General features: G+C 38.8%; 1 protein-coding gene across 1 annotated transcript in view; it reads left to right on the forward strand.

Annotated features, from left to right (window-relative positions):
• The window catches only part of LOC104493080 (dual specificity testis-specific protein kinase 2-like), a gene marked incomplete at its 3' end in the record, with an annotated part of 63,422 nt that overhangs the window by 11,274 nt on the left and 32,390 nt on the right, over positions 1-19,758 (forward strand). Inside the window, exons 2-3 of the mRNA XM_010135703.1 lie at positions 9,295-9,416; positions 18,893-18,941. Coding sequence (XP_010134005.1) covers positions 9,295-9,416; positions 18,893-18,941 — 171 coding nt within the window. The remainder of the gene's footprint in view (positions 1-9,294; positions 9,417-18,892; positions 18,942-19,758) is intronic.

Genomic DNA, 19,758 nt, shown 5'->3' on the forward strand with positions numbered 1-19,758 from the left:
AAAGAGTCATTGCAGTTGCCACTGATCTCCCTGTGTGATGAGATGTCCCCGAGAAAGACAGCAAATCTTGTCCACGCATGCCTTTTGGTCTCATTTCTTATTTCACTGGGATTCAATTTTAAGCTGAAATCTGCTTTTGACTAGTGGAGGAAACTCACCTTCCTCAAGATGACAGAAGCAAGATATTTGAGGCTTAAGGTCTTTTATGTGAAGTAACAGTGTTAAAACATGCTGCTAATTGTTTGCTTGGGAATACATTCACTCTGTGTATTATGTAAACTGGCCAAGAAGGCTAGAGTATCTTTGAATTATCATTTCAACCTCATGAGTTATATCAGTTAGGTGGTTTTTAGCAGTCTCTTTTTGCTCTGATACTTGTCAGGAGTAGGAAGAAGCACCACCCTGGAACTGAAATGAGACATAAAGCCTGACGATGCTGGTACTTTCCTAGTCAAAGTAGAAGTCTTCTAAGTTTGATTTTTCTTACGCTGATGTGTGAAGTATCAATCTTTTGGAACCATTCTACTGGCTGCTAAGACAGCTTGTATGGTAACCACTAAACCAGACAGTTGTCTTCCTTTTGCTAATGATTTTTTGGTTACTGAGGTGCCAAGTCGCTGTCATCTTAGTCCTTGTCACTTAATTAGCCAATGCTTTTAAAGGGCATAGGCAGGCCTTACTCCCACAGGTCATTGATATGAGAGTTAAAAACCTCATCTGCATTATTATTCTTTATGAATTGCACAATCAGGGCAAAGTTCTCTCTTCATCCCCACTCATGTGTGAGGTATCGTTAAAATTCAGAATTACCTGTCTGACTTGCAGAGCACTCTTAAATTTAGAAAAATGAGACCGCTTTGAAATGCGAAGTAGAATGGAGGGCTAGTTCACTTCTGTTATCTGAAATAAGTCCTGATTTTTATTTATGTATTTCCAGCTAGAAGCCTTAAGATAGGCGTGTAGTAATCACCTTATATCATCAGCTGAGGAAACACTGGGATTGACTCAAAAGCTGTCACCAGGTAGCAGATCTAATGAAAGCTTTACCTTTTGTAGTGGTGTTGAAAAACTTTCAAGAAAATTTTCAAAATCATATTTCTGTAATACTTTTTCCTACAGTCCTACTTGGCATCACTAGAAGTAAAATCTAAAACTATACAGATTGAAGCAAATTAAATAACAGAGGAAAGAGTTTTGCTTATGCTGCATTTCACTTCCTCTGGCTTGGTCAGCCAGCTTCCCTGCTGAAGAAATATCTTTGGAAAATACAGCAGAACCATCATTATACCCTGAAAGTGAAAGATTTGTTTCTTGAGTAAAAAGCCAGAATAAAAATAACTGAAAAAACCTTGATGCTAAAAGAATACTCAGTCAAGAAATGAATGTAAATTAATTTAAAGTTGTCCATTTTGAAATGTACTTATCCCTTGTTTAGAATCTTGGCCACTTCCAACTGTTTTTGAGCGGCTGATATGTTTGAATGTCCAAGATAAGTCTTTGTCCTTGCAACTGGAGACAGCGCTCACAAATTCTGTCAACAGTAAGAAAGGCGCTCTGGTACTGTAACGAGTGGGACCTAGCAATATGAGATCACTGGTTGGATTTTGTGTTTAGTACAGCGACTTCTGTAGTTCAGAGTCCTTTGGGCCTTTGATTTTCTTCAGGAAGAAAAATGGTGCCAATCTGATTATCATTGTGCAGTTTCCCAGGGGCAAAGCTGGTGGCAAGATTCCCTTGGCACAGAAATGTTTGTGTGCTTTTTGTCTTATTTTCCATAATAATTTCTCAAGCACTATAAAATGACCTGTTTAGTCTTCTGTTGTGGATGGAGATGTGCTGGGTTGGCAGCTCTGAGATTTTCTGTGTTTTGCCAGCTGGCAAACATGCACATTTGTGTAAGCTCATTCATAGCTGATACCAAGAGACAGGTGCTGATTTACTGTTCTCCAAATAACTGTGCTGGCATAAATCCAGTATTAACAGGACTGTGCCTTGAGAACAAGAGTGCATCACTTCAGATCATTGTGACACACCTCTCTGAACACTTACTCACTGGTATTGGGAGGTGGGGAAGTTAGATGTATCTCGGTGGTGGATTTCACTGCCTGTGTCTGGAGAATGTGTGCGGTGGTAATACACCTGCCTGTGTTACTGACTAATAAGAAACCTAAAGAGAAGTGCAGATTATTATTGATGGCAGTAACAGAAAGAGGTGTTGTTTACAGTCTCAGATCCATAGGGAGTGCTTCCTCATAGCCCCTTGTGATAGCCATTGTAATGATTGGAGAAAGGCACTCCAAAACCTGTTTGATAGCGCTTCTGTTAGTCTCTGCTGCTCAGTTGTTGGGAATTCTGTATGCAAGTCATCCAAAATACCCTGTTCCCAGTAGCTGCTGAAGCTATATCCAAATTGTAGGGACTCCCTGCTGTTGATGTGAGCTCCCTGTGCCTGGGAGTTGCCACAGCTGCTGGCCAGATGGATCTTGCTGTGCTTGTCGCAGCCTGAGAGCACTTTGGGGTGACTGCACTGCTCCATTGGTGAGGCCTTTAGTTGGATGGTCTTGTTGGATTAGGGGTTGAGGAGAGTACAGAGCTATGAAACACCCACTGGAGTGATCGATAGTGAGACAGCATTGCTTTGTTACCTAATCCAGAGCTGACAATATGTCTAACACTGAGCCACTAATGACAGTTTGTAACTTCCACATCAGCTGCCTGCAGTTAAGCCCCGCAAATCCAATTCTTGTGCTTCCCAGTCTTTACTGACAATAATGAGACATGTAGGAAATTGCATGGTATACTCAGTTCGCTACTTTTTGCTAGAAGAGCTTAATTCTCAAGAGGAGCAGTTCCATGAAGGCTTAAATAACAAGAAACTACTTAGAACTTTTATTTTTGGCTATAGCCTGAAAGTGAAGGGTAGCAATTTGTAAAAGCTTAAGTATCCTCAAGTAAGCAAAATGTAGCTACTTTATACTCCCTGTTCTTATTTGTGGTGGTGGTCAGGACCTAGTGCTGTAACTGTGATTGTAGCAGCAATAGTTGTGTGCCAGCAGACTCTGTTCTGAAATGTGAGACTGACGACCTTACTCATGCACAGTGATGCTTGTTGGGAAGATTTACAAAGGAAATGCAAGGAAAATTATTTCTGCCCAAAATAAAACTTTATCTCAAGGTTCCCATACAGATTTTGAAAACAAACCCACCAAATGTGTTTGAATAGCAATGATGTCATCATTGGTACAGTAGAGGAATTGTGTGCTCAGAACCAAACTATTAATATACTGTAAAAGACTGAAGGTGCAATTATGTGTCAGGAAAGCTCAACCTGAAGTGCTTTTTAGTTCAAAACAGTCTGCAGGTTATGTAAATACCCTAATCTTTCATACAGGGTAAACCCATAGTAACACGGGAAATATTTAACCATAAGTATTAAAAATTAAATAGGAAAATAAGGACACAGATACAGTATCTGATTATGTACTATCTTTGGATGTTACAGTAGTCATTCGCAGATGTCAAACTTGTGGTTTCCCTGTCAGGCAGATAGCAATACCACCTCCACCTTATAAATACAGTTAAAGGGGGAATAAAAGTAAGTGAAGTAGCATGCCCCGGGCTGTTCAAGGAGCTGATGATAGCTAACATTAGAAATGTAGAATAAGCTCTCAGTTTGTCCTTCAAACTCAGTATTTCTTTACTGACTATGACGCTAGACTTAGGTATAAAGTACATAGTTGGGCTCTGTACTGAGATTGTGGTATAACAATGCCCTTCCGTATTTCCTTGCCTGGTACTTAAGAGGTGTGTCCATGTTCTTTCTCCTGGGTTGCAGAGAAAAATTTATATGATTGTGTTCTGCTGAATTGAATACAAAACCAGGCTGTGCCTGCTTGTGTCTTATCTCAATCAGAAGACCATTGTTCCACAGTTTAACTTGTGCTGTCTCTCAAAATAAGACTGTAATCTCTTTTTGCCTTTATGATTTGTTTGAGATCAAGTTAACAGCAGAGATATGCACAGGTTCCTATCAATAAATTGTTTCTTTAAAATAAATGAAATGCTCTGTCTTTGGCCCTGGTTCTACATTACAGTAGGCAATGAAGAAAAACAAAATGCAAAAGAAAAATTGGGCTTTTTTGGCACACAAGTGGATTTACAAAGTATCAATGGTACTGCTGTCTCACTGATCATAAATTCACTTTAGTTTGGCAAAAAAATTGAAGAACTTTGACTGTAGGCGTGGAATATGCTGTAGTAATTGAGCTTCTTTGCTGAATTGGTGATGCAGTAAGGTTCTTGAGTGGGATCTCTGTTTGACCAATATCAGGCCTTTGCACTAAAGGGAAGATGGTAAAGGCTCCAACTTTTTCTGTGTTTCTCACAGCTGCTTTTAGCAACGGAAATTGGTGGAGTCACAATTACTGTCAGGTTCTAAAAAGGTTTTAGGTGTTCTTTTGTGCCTAGTTTCTGTACATCTTCTAAACCTGCTCTAAAGCTCTTGTAACACATGCTGACTAGTTTTGTTTGGCAAAGTTTTGTTACACTTGGCAGGCTGTTCGCTTGCTGCAAGAGTATAGTGGTGTTATACTACTACTCTGAAAACAACCACAACCCAGTCTGACACCCTAGCATCAACACAGCAGCTTAGTATTACTGGACTGATGTATTTCTTTAAGCTTCTATGTGTCACTGCAAATTTTCCTGGAGACATGAGATTTTTGACTTGGTATCGGCATCACCACTATGAATACATGTGAATAATGTCAATATTAGGACATTTTCTTCAGATGCTTATTCCAAGGCCACTTGAAAAGGTACAAATTAATGCAAATCAAAAAGGCCTTGTGAAAGGTGAAATCAGGCTAGATTTTAGCTATTACTTAAATGCATCTCCCCTTTGGGCCAAGCAAAAAGTGAAAGTAATATAAATGTTTGGGTTTTCAGAAAGCCCTGGCTTTCTATCTTTGTGACTTAAATGATTACCTAAATTACATTTAGGTTTTTTACAATAATAAATAACTTAAATTAATGTTTAAAATATTAAAACCACCAGTTTTTGCAGGATACTGCTCATGTTAACTTGGTACAGCTTTTACATAGTGACTAGCTCTTCTGAAAGTGAGCCCTGCTCAGTCCCTTTTATGAGGTTTCCTCCACATACATTACTATTTCTGTATCTTTTCTGTAGACTTCCTCTACTTCTTACTTTCTTCTAAAGGAAGGGGTAAGGTCCAGGATCAGAACATAGTCTGGAGACACAGTGAGCAGGCAAGCCATGCAGCTGGTCAAAGTACGTACAAAGCACTTTGATCCTAGAAGAATCAGAGTGCGAAGGGACAGTTTAACTGCCTGCCAGCAATAAAACAGGGAAGCAATATCTGGTAACTGTGACCTCTGAGGTGGAGACACATAGGTAAGCAGACTGAGAAGTCAGAAGCATGTGCAAAGCAGCATGGGAAAGCAGCTGTAGGATTGTCAGAATTTTTCTAAGCAGACACATGATCATACAGACATTGCTGAAAGGTTACTTGCTCTGATATGCAAGGAACTCTAATTAATAATAATGTCAACAGCTTTAAAAGCTTTACAGCAATCCGCAAGTTGCATCAGTGAAAGGTTTGAATTGCATGAGTGAATCCCTGTTGAGTATACAGGCATATGCCTGAGGGATGCTGCCTCGTAAACAACTGTTAAACTGGATCAGCAGTATTTCCAAAACGTTTACTAGTTTTCTTTCTGGAGCAGTCAGGTGGCTGAAACATCACTTCCATGCTTTTATTGCACAGGGGTGGCCTGAAAGGAGAGGAAAGACTAAAACTAAACAGTTTGACAGGGTTTTGGAGAGGGATGCCAAAACAGACCCAAATTTTGTCTAGGGTATGACTGACAAGTAGGCGGGCATGGAGGGTAGTGTAAATGATAGCTCCTTCTGCACAGGTGACCTGGAGCTTGACTGAGACCTTAAAGATAGGACCTGTCTGTTCCCTGTTGGCACTCTGTTCTTGTGTGGAAATACCGTTTGCCAGCAATGCTTCAGCGGAGAACACAGTTAGCATTATGTTTATTTCAAGTGATTAGCATTGTGTGCTATGATCTATAAACTGGGTTTGGTTTTATTCATAATATTGGACATTGTCCTCTTGAAGATGCCATCTCACCTCCAGTTTTGGTTCTTCTTCCTCACTTAAAGGATAGCTAGCAAGAGACAAGAGTCTTCCTTGATTAGCTGATTTTTCTGTTCTGTCAGATTTGGCAGGAGTACATCTTCCAACATCAGAACAGTACATGGCAGTTTAAATAAAATTGCTGCTGACAACTTGCAGTGTCCCCCTAAGTGAAAGGAAGCATAGCACCGTGTTGGGTGCTGTTTAGAGACCAGTTATATGGACAGCATATGCTATATATGTTAGAAATCTGAGCTATTTCCAAGCATGGGTAAAATCATTTTATAAACCAAACAAATGAACCCCCAGACTCACCACAGAACCTTGCTCGGTCTGTCATAACTGAAAAGACTGCAGAATATCCTTCTGAAACAGAGGATGAAAAATTTTGTCTCTGCAACAGCAACTCAGGTTTCCCTGGATGTTGAGTTACTACTGTGGCCAGACCTTTGAGAAACAGTTGCTAACCACTTCCTCTTGCGTATCAGACCTGAAAATCCAGGAAGTATGCAGAACATTGTGCCCCAAAAGCTTACCCTCTTTTCTGAGGTTTCCCTAGCGCAAGAAGAGTGGTCAGAACGAGGAAAAGGCAAAGAACACGGAAGAAGGTCTTCTGATAGATTCTACTTTTAACTCAGAGTTGAGGCAAAAGGACTCAAATTTTGGCATGGAACTGAGCGAATTATAGAAATGGGCAGGAAATTAAGAGGTAGCTAGCAGAGTTAATGAGAAGTCAAATACTCTTTTAAGACCACACTCCATCTAGTTCCTGCTCACTACCTACCTCTATTGATTCCCTTTTGGCAGACCTTGAAGCTTCTGTGTTAGTGGGAAGCTGATTTCTGAGAAAGTTCTGTTGAGAACATCTCTCTGCCTGTAGGAATTAAGTTCCTTCAAATTCTTTTCTATTGCCAGCAAACCCCAAATTACTCTACCGCAACACCCAAGATTCCTAACTGTCCTTCCAGAGGAAGTGTGCTGATTTAGCTGCTGTGTACAGATTCAAAGCTTTTAAGTGGTCCTTTTTCTTAATTTAAGTTTGCATTGTTGGAACAGATCTTCCTTTAAGTCTATGAAAGCATTTTTGTTCCTCAGTCAAAACATTGCTGCTAGTAAAACTAATGTATAACTAAACTACACGTTTTAAAAGTCTGTATATAGACATTGACCTGTCCAACCTAGCTTGTTCATTCAAACTGGCTGGGTATGCAAAGACTGCATAAAATTAAAAATTTTAATTTTTAATAGACATAAGAAACCTGACAAGTAACAATAGACCTCATCAATGTAACATGCAATCATCCTGCTTAAAACCAACAGGCCTGCCAAACAGGCAAGGCAGGTTGTGTGCAGGAGGATTCTAGGTTATCTTGTTATAATGCGCTAAAGCTGCAGTTCGACCAGTTTTATTTTAAAGCTGGTGTTGCCATTGAAAGGAGGAGTCCCATGCTTATGAACTTGCTGTTGGTTTCTGCTCTTTGTGCTGGTTTCTGTGTCCTTCTCCACCTCTTTTCTCTGATCCTTCTTGCACTGGGATTACCAGGTGACTCTGGGTGAGGCATCTGAGGAGCTTACATGCATGGACGGGGGAAGCAGGAGAAAAAGTATCTGTGGGCTATTTTTCTACTCAGTCACTCAATATTATTTAGCAAACTAAACTGATCTTTCCAGGGCTACCCTATACTTCAAACCAGGATGGTAATAGGTAGCTCAGAAGTGTTAAGCCAGGCATGTATCTGAAATGTGACACTTTTACCTTCCAGTACACCCCTGTGCTGAATACATGGTGCTTTGTGTCTAGGTGAGAATGTTTAGCTGAAATATGTCCCTCATTCTTTTAGATAGGGTGTGCAAATAAAATTTGAAAATGAGTGTCACTTACTGCCTCAGACCTACCACCTCCTCAGACTCACCTCCAAAAAACATAGCCAGCTTTCTTCTTGCATCAGCTTGTCATGGGTTCGCCAGTTCTTTCTCATATAGCACAGCTAAAGGAGCCTTTTATTGGAACAGATGAGCATTGTCTCCTGGAATAAAAGGAGGCAGGCTGCCATTGTTTAAAATGTAGGTAGTTTGTATGTACTTACATCATAATGTAGATTTCAGTTTTGAATTAGAAAGCTTGTGAGAGTCTTAAATTCTTGCATCACGGACTTTTCTAAACTGCTTTTCATAAACATGAATGAATTTGCCATGGTGGTAGCTCAGTGCTTTGAGAAGTATGTGTTTTCTGTTTGAGCTGCAGGTACTCTTGTAGGAAGAATATGGGAACGGTTTCCTTGAGTACTACCAGTATGCATGTGGGAATGCCCAGCTGCAAGGAAATTCAAAGAATTGGCAAGCCTTATGCTATTATGACAACTACTTTCTAGTAGTAGCACATATCTACATAATACTGGTCTGTTTGTTGATGACAGCTGGGCTCGTTTGAGAGCAGCAAGTTAGAAATGGCCAAAATCCTGCTCTTCTGTCTGGCCAAGGTAGCTCTGAATGGTGTGCTGGTTCTGCACAGTTGCTAGAGAAATCCTCTTTGTCATGCTGATACTCTGCAGTCAGTACAAACATCCTAGACCAGGTGATATGACATCCAGTAACCCCTCTGCTTTGCAGCAGGGGTTGGTGTGAAAGCTTTCTGTCCACTGAATGTATAAACTGGTTTGTTGTCTTGATTCAGAACTAAAAATTGAATACCTCTGAAATCTGCCCTGTAGCTGTAACCAGCAGGTCCTCTCATACTGTGTTTTGTGAAACAATGACACCAAACACTGCAGTGGAGGGGGGAAAAAAAGAGGGATATAGGTGGAATAAAGGTGAGTTTCATAGATCTTGGAGTAAGAAACTTTGTCTCCCTGGCCAAGTAAGTGGCTTCCTTCACTTGTATGAAGAACCTGATATTTAAATTTTTTCCCTCCAGTTTCTCAATTTTTTTCTATCATCACCAGTTCAAGAGAAGAGCAAAATCCCTTTTCACCTTTGGATAGTATGCTTATAGAAGGTCATCTGTGTGGTAAGGAGTACAGGTCAAGTGCTTGTTATGAAGGATCTATAAGCTGCACTACAAGGTTACTGGTTTTTCAGTCTTGCGTTTCATATCCTTACCTTTTTTTTTTTTCCTTGTATCCTATAGGTAAGGCACAGAACTTCAGACCAGGTTATGGCTTTGAAGATGAACACACTGAACAGCAACAGAGCAAACATGCTGAAAGAGGTTCAACTTATGAATAGACTCTCACATCCAAACATCTTGAGGTATACTGGCTTTTTTCTGAATTGTATAGATATAGGTTGTTTTTAGTAGATCTTTCCTATTTCAAAATTTTATTTATTTACTTTTTATTATAGCTGTATCTGCTGTGAATGCATTAGGATCAGCTTCTAATTTCATGGAAAAAGGGGAGGAGGAACAAGAAACTTGAGCAAATAAAAAATTCGTATGGTTTTGATATATGTAATTTGCCAGTAATAATTAACTTATTTCAGAGAAAAACAAGTTTTCACATAAGTGTCTGATGAATCAGTAAAATGATACTAAAAGTGAAATTTGGCTTATTTTCATTAACTTAAATTATTGCGAATTTAACACCGTTCAAATAATCTGTGGTTAATAATTTTGCAGATTAACAATGCAGGTTGCCATAGCTTCCTCACTGGAGGACTTATGTTTGTTTTCTAGTTTTTAGCATTTCCTTATTGTAGTATTGCAAGGTGGGATAAGAGGGACTGAGGAAAAGAAACTAGAGTTGAACTAATCTGATGTATCTGCTCTCAAAAGGAAAAAGGTAGTTCTTGTTTTGCAGTAGGTTACTGGATGCAAAACCAAAATATTTTAATGTGTATCTTGTTATTCCTTGAGTCTTTTCAGTCTTGGTTACTCTTTTATGATGAGGTGATACACAAAAGACATAATTAGCTCAAGCATTAAGAAGCTCAAACATTAAGAAGTTTAAAGGTGTGATGACAGTGCACCAAGTAACTGCTAAACACCTGGGATCCATTTTGATAGTCTCAGGCAGTATAGCTCTGCCTGAAAAGTTCTGGAGACACAGGCAGCTTAAAGTAACTTAATTTCCCCCTCTTCTCTGGACAGTTAAATAGCACAGACATAATACTGATTCCTAAAATCCTTTGCAGCTAACTTTCCTGATCCTTGAAATCCTGGCTCAGTCTTCATCAGCTGATGTGTAACAATATTATCTTGTTTGTTTCCTTCAGCATTTAATGACAAGACATATCAGAACCATTTGGAGTATCTGTAGTGAGCATTCTGTTAATTCATGCCTATTTTCTATTATTTTTTTCTTGAACTGCTGAAACCTAGTGAATTTAGTTTACTATGAGTGAAAATTCTCTGTATTGGTTTTATCACAGTATTTTTATTCAAGTGTGGTAGTAATCTGTCCCTCTTTAGAATTCTTAGTCTGTCTTCTCTGCTCCAAGGTGAGGTGAGTTCCCAACAGCTCCTCTGGCTCATTTGTCTATCTGTGTGGTGGTGGTGGTTTTTTTTTTTTTGGTTTGTGGTTTTTTTTTTAGTGATGTCAGGCATCTGGCTGTTCAGGTTTCAGGATCATTAGTTGTTTTTTATACCTATCCACCACTTAATTTCCCTCAGAATCCTTAGATAAGCAGTGTATGACCTGGGGACTGCTACAGCTGCTTTTTAGTAAGGTTTGTGGAAGGAATAACTTCTCGGGATTGCCATTGTCCGTATCACAAAGTCAGCACACTTTATCAGCTTATTTATCAACTTTGGTTTGTAAATCTTACTTTTTTTTTTAAAGAATCTTGCTTTATAACTCAAGTATTTAATTTGTATTTAATTTGGGCTGGGACAAGGGAAAGTAGGAAAGGGATAAGACAGGCAAGAAGCATTCAGTCACAACTTCCTGCAACCCTGTCCCTCCTTGATTGAAGTGGCACAGTTATTGCTGAGAACAAAAGTTCCTGTGCTCAGTTCGGAGTAGTTGCTGAAATGTGAATGTCTTACGATGTCGGAGAGATCATATCAATGATATACTGGCCCCCCATGGCCTTAGAGCTGTGAATAATTTGAAGTCAGTGTTGTTGCACAGATGGTCCTGAAGAAAGAAAAATAATGTGTTGATTTATGCATGAAGCAGAAGAGGAATTACATTTGGTCTGCCCATTATTACATAGGGTTGATAGAGAAATCTTTTTTCTGTGTGCTTAACAAAGCAGTTATGAGTGAATACATAAGAAATAGATTACTTAAACAGAAGCAGTTTATCTTTGCATAATTTGTTTTGAAAAATAGACTGCACTTGTTTTATGAATTGCTTGATTTGAGGCTTCTTCAGAGAGTTAGTAAAAAATATTTTTTTTTCTTATGTATTAGGTAAGTACCCTTGCTGCAGGGAGCAAGAATGTTCCTACAGAAAATGCAAATGAGAAAATTTTTATAGTTTTAGTTTATTCTTTTATTGAATAATAAATCACAGTAAAAACTTCTTTTCTGTAGCAGATAACTTGGTGGTTTTTTGTGATAGTAATGTCATTTTATTTTTCTTTAAAAATCACGTACTGCAGTGTTTCCAGTCCCTTTGTATCTGGAAGATTTTTGCCCTTTTTAAATGCTACCTGTCTATGTGTCTAAATATTCCTGTATGTATACACATGTGCATGCAAACATCTGTATTTATGTTTCCGAAACCTTTAAATCATTGGTGCTTCTACTAGTTTGTAAAAATTATTTTAGGACTTACTTATCACTTCAGAAACATGTAAAAAAGAATATTTGATAATTTTGCTTTCAAGTGAGGAGAGGTGAAAACATTGTCAAGTAAGAGCAGCTGGAGTAGTATTGCTGAGAGGTCACTTGGAAGATGTTCTACAACAACATGTGCCTGTTGAAACATTTTCTGGGATTGTTTATGGAAATTTTAAGCTCATATTAGTATTTAAAGGGTATGATCCTCTTCCAAGAAGTTCTAATGTCTGAATTCCCCTTCCAGGGACTATGAGCTACCTCAGTTTGCTATTAAATGTTATTTTCTTCACTTAATTTCTGTCCTTTGAAGTTCTTCGTATAGATTACTGAGTGAGCTGTTTTGTCACTTAGTATCAAGTTTATTTGTTGATTAGTCGCTGGATCTTTGCCACATTCCTTGAAGATGTGCTCTGATTTTACATACATCTGAGCAGCTTCGTCTTCTGTAAGCTTTAGGACTACCTACTGTTAACTTACGCTGTAAACAAAGTACGTTACTTAGTGCCAATCTCATGTTTGCCAGTGAGGACATTAGTGGATTCTTAGGCTGAAATGTAGAGATCAAGTTGCAGAGTGGTTAATTGTAGCAGGTATTGGGCTGGGAGATGCTCTGATATCAAATGGCTTTTAAAATTAAGAAACTGGATAGATACTGGTTTTATGGCATCCCAAATCTGCTCTCAACCTATTTCAACGGGTGCCGTTCAGTCAGTTAATGTTTTAGCAAGTGAATGTCCGATCCAGCATGATGCATTTATTTTAGTATGCTAAAATCTTCCTTCATCTGGGTGCGCGGTTGCTTTTGAACATCCTGATGCTTTGGTACCTAAAATTTGTAATTGAATCAATGTTTTTGACCTAGAACTCTTCCCTGGTTTATATGAACTAAGTGATATAGAAGACGGAAGGGGTTACTCTTCCTAGTAGCGTAAAGAGAGAGAGAGAGATTTACGTTTATCATCCAGAGATCATTATCATCCTTTGGCTGATTAAAAACCCTATTCCTTTGCCAGTGCTCTAAAATACATAGCAGCATCTTACAAGCAATCAATTCCAATGTGCCCAGAGTTAACATGTTGCTGCGCAGATTCTTCTATTTTTGCCACTGATTGTATTGTACTGATGTCATAAATATTGCAGACTATTTGGAACTGCATTTGCTTCTGTGCTGTCCATATCAACTCATTTGCACAGTTACATGCCTTTCGAGGTTTTTATCCTGTCGTGCAGTCACCATTCAGGAGTGTGAGTTGTCAGCAGTTTCTGACTTCCTTCCATCTAACTCAGCAGAGATTACCTAGAGGCAGGTCTGTGTTTTTTACCTTACCAATACTTTTGTACTACTTACAGGAGATGGAGTTGTGTCAAGGTGTTTCTAGTACTTGGAAAGGTTTTAAGAATAACTTGTATTTCTGGGCACGCAATAAAAGCCAAACTTTAAACATCCTCACTCATTTCAGGATTTCTATGCTTAAGTTCTGCTCTCGGCCAGCTATGTAGATCCATCTTGATCAGAAGACTGATGTAAGTGAGGGGCTTAGTTTTCACTTACTAAGTTCCCAATAGGTGTACCAACCCCATGGCAGCATCATAAAGATTCTAGTGGTCAAATACATGTATATACACACACATTTTAAAATGTGTTTTCCATCAAGAAAATGATAAACTGCTCTCTGTTACAGGGATTATTTTGGCAAAAATGGAACCTCTTTGTCAGTGTGTGGAGGATATTTTGGAATACAAGACTCCAGCTCTTGCAGCTACAGTAGCATGATGGGGAAAAAGGAAGGGGATTTAGAGGGGTTTTGTCTCCTACCTTCCCTCTTGCTTCCTATTTCAATTAGCAGACGTGATTCCAGAGGCAGAGTAGATTTTAAACATAATGTAGTAACTTTTTGTTAAGTCACTGTCTGGTGATCATAAGAAATTATGTATGAAAGATCTGCTTTTTTGGGGTTTGTTGTGTGTGGTTTATTTCCGCCCACCCCCGGACTGGCTTAGGGACATTTTAGGAGCAGACTAAGGGTGTTCATGGGGTATTCTGCTCTGTTTCTGACCATCAACCTCATGTCGTTCTTCTATCTCTACCTGACTCCTGCATGCAAGGTAAACATGGAAAACTAAAATTCTTTTCTGCCTCGGATCTACACTTCTTCGAGCCCTGGATGTGGGATGTGCTGGCTTTATCACATCTTCCCTCAAAACAGATGGTGAGAGCAAGAGTGGGATTCTGGTTTGCACCATGCGATGTTTACTGTAGTCGCTTTAATACAGGTTGGCTGATACATGGCATGACTGTAACTGTTTGGGTTAGGGAAACCAGAAGTTTGGAGCATTTCTTCACTTCCTTATTAACCTGTGTCCCCTTAAAGTGCAGTGCTTGTTCAAGGCTTGGGCTAGGTCAGGTACCAGGGTTATGAAAGGTCTAGTGTATGCTTGTAAATGCTTTTTACTGCTTTGCTGCTTCTCTGAATGCTGATGTGCTGCCACAGTCACGAGTTTTTACCCAAATCAAAGTAAGAAAATAGGGCGAAGAGGGACTCAAGAAATCACCGTCCTTGTTTCCTAGGCTGGGAGACTAAGGGCTGCAGCCTGAGAGATCCAATACCTTTTCATTCTGGTAATGTCTTAGGGGTGTGGTTTTTCTCATTTCACAAATGAAGTGGTGTGCTACCACAGTTTCTCCATCTCCTGTGCTGTCTCTTAAATTAGAGTATCTTCAGTTTTGGGATAGAATTTCAGCCTTTAATACCGCTACTGTTCGCATGAAAAAGTGTTTCTTTATTTGATCTGTGCCTTGGGGAGTTCATTTAAAACATTTCATACACAGAAAGCCTTAGCTCATGTCTTAAGTGCTCTCATGGGAGTGCTTGGAGGTATCGCTGCATTTGGCAGTGAGTGTGCAGGCAGATTGACTCACTGATTAAATCCACCTTCCTGTGTGTGCACGCATACACGCAAATAAGCAAGTGATATGCATATTACATGAACTTCTTTCAAGAAGAATTTTATTTCATCTCCTTTCAGACTAATCTAGCACCCTGGTAACACAATACCAGGGTTTTTTGTGAGTGCAGTTTCTCCTTTCAAACCTTTCTCTTTTTGGTGAAATTACTTATGATTGACTTTATTACAATACGCAGAATGAATGGCTTTTGTCTTTAACATCCTTTGTCCTGTATTGAACAGTGCTTTAATAGAAAAGGAAGATACTTTCATTTCTCTGTGCAATGTGGTTATCAGAAAGGATTATTTTAGAAACCCTGTGCACAAGACAGCAGAAGAGAGGCTGTATGTGTTGTGTATAATGTTTCACAGAAAGGATAGATGAAATGCCTTACCTCTGTCTTGAATCAAAATGCAAGTGTAGAAAACTTAAAATACATGGTGCCTTAATCCAACATGGTGCCTAAAACATTAAGGAAAGTCTTAACGTAGAGGCCTTAATAAAGGCAGGTCTTAAATGTTCTTGCTCTCAACTTTCTCCAATAATTTCATGCGATGAAATATGCATCTGTCTTTTGACTTTGTTTCTCTTTGCATTACTGAGATCGTATGTGAGACTTTTGCATTGGTGTATTTGGTTTGTTTCTTCCGTTTAATGTTACCATCAGGCTGCTGAATTTTCTCACACAAGCAGTAGATTTCAGACGGCATCAATTTATTATGTCGGACTGTAGCTGCACTAGGTGTTCCTGCACAGAACAGGAATACGGCCCAGTGAAGTACTTTTACTGGGAAGCACGTGTTCAATGTCTAAATGTTCACAGTGCCTGTATAATCTGGATATTGGTTTTGCTTGATTTATTTATCTGCAGAAATGGCGGACTGAGGCTATAGTTGTTATTCTCTGCTTTCCTGCCCAGCATTTTTTTCTCTCACAGTCTGACTGAACTGAAAGCAGTTTGGGTAACTGCTGTAATGGACTCAGAAATACCCAGTGTGCCTTCTCCTGCTCTTGTCTAGGAAGACAGGTATTCCAGATAGACTGAGGAATAACCTGCTTTGTGGAAAGAGACTTCAGCATCTGAATGTTGCTGACATTTGTTAGGAAGCATTTTCTGGGGGAAATGGGCTATGCTGTTTTCAGTAGGATGGACTCAAATAGCACCCTTCACATTTTCAGCTTCTGGAGAAACTTTTCCATCCACTAGTTACAATTTTGGAAGTGCTTCAGCTTTCCTGATAAGGCCAGATATACTGTCTTGAAAATAAACTTCCTTATCTGCAAATGATCTCCAGATCTGACTGGCTCATTGAAGCTTCTTTCAGCTAGAAATGGCTATAGGAAGTGTAACCTCTGGCTGACAAGGCATTCTGCTGAAGTTCACCTACAGGCATATTTTGGCTCTGGAGACAGTGCGTCTAGCCAACAGGAATAATCCCAGCTGTACAGGACCAGCATGTCAGCTTCCTATCCACAGAACTTGGAATCTCATCTGGGCAATCTCAGAAATTGAAATCTTATGTTAAGTCTTGCTTGGTAATTGTATTTCCTGGTAGCAGCTGCACGTGTTATCTTTTAGTGAAAATGCTTTACAACAGTGTTTTGTACCGTACTTGGCTTAACCAAGAGGCTTATTATTGCTTGATATAGCAGCTAAGAAGTTTTCCAGGCATTTGGATCTCTAGAGGTCTATTCTACCAATATGTTTTCCAGAGTCTGAAAACTGAGATTCTTCACACAAAGTTTAAATGGTTTCAGTGTGTTGCTTGTAAGCTCATTAATTCTGTCTTTATCAGTGTATCTGGTTTCTCTTTTCCTGGGTAATAACCTCTAAATATGTGGATTTTATAAATGTATCTTTATGTTCAGCTTTTTTCCATGAGATCATGATATTGGGCTTTGTTTTTAATTCCTGATTTAAAGTTAGAAATATATGTCTGTTTCTCAGTAGAAACCCTAAACGTTTAAGAATTTTTGAACTCTTATTACTTTTCGTAACTTGAGCCAGTGTGTCTTTTCTGCTTTAAACATTGTTCGCAGAGGTAATGAGTATGTTTCCACTGAGACTTCCCTTGGCCAAAACAGGTTGGCAGAAAAGGTTAAGTTCTGCCAGTCTTTGGGTGACAGTGATGTTTTCCTATTTGGTAAAGAGGAGACAAAAATCTTAATTTTTCCAAAATTTTGATGAATTCTTAATTGCATTAGTATTTTAGAATTAAGTCAAATCAATGAATTCTTAATGTGAAAGTAATGTAATACACTTTAACAAAGAGTGGAGATATAGATGAAAACGTTCTTGTTTTTAATTACTTAACCTCCGTTTTTGCTCAAAGAAAATACTGCAGTACTGTGTTATACTTGTCATTAGCATGTTTCCTAAAAGAGGAAACAATACATTCAGAAGCTGTCTGATAGTGGCACTTATCTTGGATGTTTTTTCAATTTTTGCTTGTGAATAAAGCTATTAACACCATGCTTGATGGCTCAGGAGGTTTTCAGAAAGCGTTAAGGAAGGAACAGATTTCTGCTCTGGAGGAGTCTGGCTTTCTCAGTCTCAGCTTAATTTGTCAACTTGTTTACAAAGTTGTTTATATGCAATTGCAGTATGAACTGAAACTCGGGAACAGCAATGTTTTGAGTAGATGGTATACAGAAGAGAACCCTTCTTTTCTTTCTCCTGAATACCTGGTAGTTCCTTATTGTTCTTCATTGAACAAGAGGAATTGGATTTTCACTGGGTTTCGATTAAAGTTTGCATATTTAATTGAGGGAATATTATTTGAGGTTGAGAGTAGGCAATAGACATTCAAGTACAAGTCCTGCTTCTTCTTTGGTTATAAAAACAGATTTCCACAGCTCAGCTTACTCAAAGGACCTTACCTATGTTATTTTTCTTTGGCTGCCGGTAATTTACCAGTCAGCTGTTAGACAAGAGAACAGTGCAGATCATTCATTTCTTCAAAAGCAGCTTAGCTGAACTAGTACTACATGTGTCTTGCATCATTTTGTTCTTAAATTCAGCAGTGTTTGAGGATATAAAAGGTCCTTTTCCTTCAAATAGTTCTCCACAGGGTTCTCCTGTCCCGTTTAATGATACCATGCATTTCTACTCCTTGCTTGTGACATGGAAATTTCTGAATGTTGTGGAAATGACAGACAATGTGTTTTTGCTTGCTGATACCAAAATCTAAATTAATAAAATTGGAAATAAATCAATCTAGTAAGAACTAATACTTTAATTGTGCAGGGAAGGCTCTACAGATACAGTTTAAGTTTTACCAAACTTTCTCATGGGAGATGTTTACTGTTACAATTAATTTGCATTTTGTCACTTTTAAGTTCAGCTTGTATGGGTAAAACTGAGCTTTCAATCCCTTCTATATTAAATGTATGGCACATTCTCTGTGCTTTCCAGAAAAAAAAAAAAAGGATGACAGTCATTACTATTAACAGCAGGAGCCTGAACCTTGTGCAATGTAGGTGACTTCTGTGGAATGTGTGTATGCTGGGTAGTATGCAGTAGTAGTACTTGCTCCAATCCAAGTGTTGGCTTGGGAGGGGAAGTATGCTGCACGTATGTGCCCCATATTCCTTGGTGGTTAGGCATGGGATCACAAGAAACATCTTTATGCTTGAGCAGCAAAATGCAAAGGGAAGTAATTTTCTATTTATGCAGAACAACAGTGGATTACTTGGCTTAAAGTTCCTTAAAACGGAACTCTGCAACTGTTCCTTTCTGCATAAATCATTATGTGCTGGCCTTTGTTATAGTCAAACTAGTAACTTTCCTGCTTGAGTTTGAGCTGTCTCCTGGGCTCTCCTAGGACTGCTAATTCAAATTATATTGTAGTGTAGACACATGATTTTCTTTAGTGCTGAGACTTTTAAATAATCAGCCTTGAAGTATGCAGTATCTGTGAGGCTGAATTTTTTTCTTTTTCCTACTTTCTTGGCATTGCCAGTACTTCTTACTATCTTAGCTTCTTTTAAGAAAAAATAAAAAGAGGGTGGGGAAAAAAGCCCAAACCACTTTTCTTTTCTTGTCTCTTGTAGGTTTATGGGTGTCTGTGTGCATAAAGGACAGCTGCATGCACTTACTGAGGTAAGACTATTTCCTGATATACATACTCAATGTGAAACAGTTCTCAGGCCAGATTCTGCAACTGCTGTTCACGCTGAGTTATAGTTTCTTTTATGGTGACTAGTGAGTTAGTCACATCCCACTTGCTATGCAGAGGGAAGACTGCAGAATCAGGCCTTAGAACTGTCCTTTGCTCATAGCTGTTGTATGTCTTTTCTCATCAAAAGTGCTTCTTAGGATGAAAAAAAATCACAGTAGGAACATAAAATTTAATTGATAATATTCTACAGGAGGTATGTACGTTATCATTGAGCTGCCCCTGAATATTATTTATTTCAGTGACAATGCATTGTATTTAAATCTTATTCATGCTCCAGTTGGGTGTACTTTTCACAGGTGAATCAGGGACGTTTCAGCTGGATGATGCTACTGTGTTCAGTTCTTACACTTTATTTAGGATAATATCAAGAGTAAAGCTTAGTCTGAGTCCCATGAAGAGGAAATATACCATTGCCCATATACCCTGGCCAAGATCCCAGGTATCAAAGAGAAATGGTTCTTTTGGTTCATGTGAGTCATCCCACTGAGTTTTACTGGGTTGTATGTTCAAGCCCCCTGTAAACTGCTCAGGAAAAACAAGAAGGGAGTATCTTCTTGTTTGGAATAACATTGCCAGTTTTAAGTCAAAAGCAATAAATTGATTTTCATGCTGTTTTATTTTGAGTGCAGGTTGAGGGGAAACTCGTGTTTTGAAAGTTAATGTTTCTTTTATTTTTTAAGAACTGCTCAATTAAAACACTAACCCTTTCCCATCCTCCCCCCCCCCCCAAAAAATGTC

The sequence above is a fragment of the Buceros rhinoceros genome, unplaced genomic scaffold (assembly GCF_000710305.1).
Source record: "Buceros rhinoceros silvestris isolate BGI_N320 unplaced genomic scaffold, ASM71030v1 scaffold33814, whole genome shotgun sequence".
NCBI lineage: Eukaryota > Metazoa > Chordata > Aves > Bucerotiformes > Bucerotidae > Buceros > Buceros rhinoceros.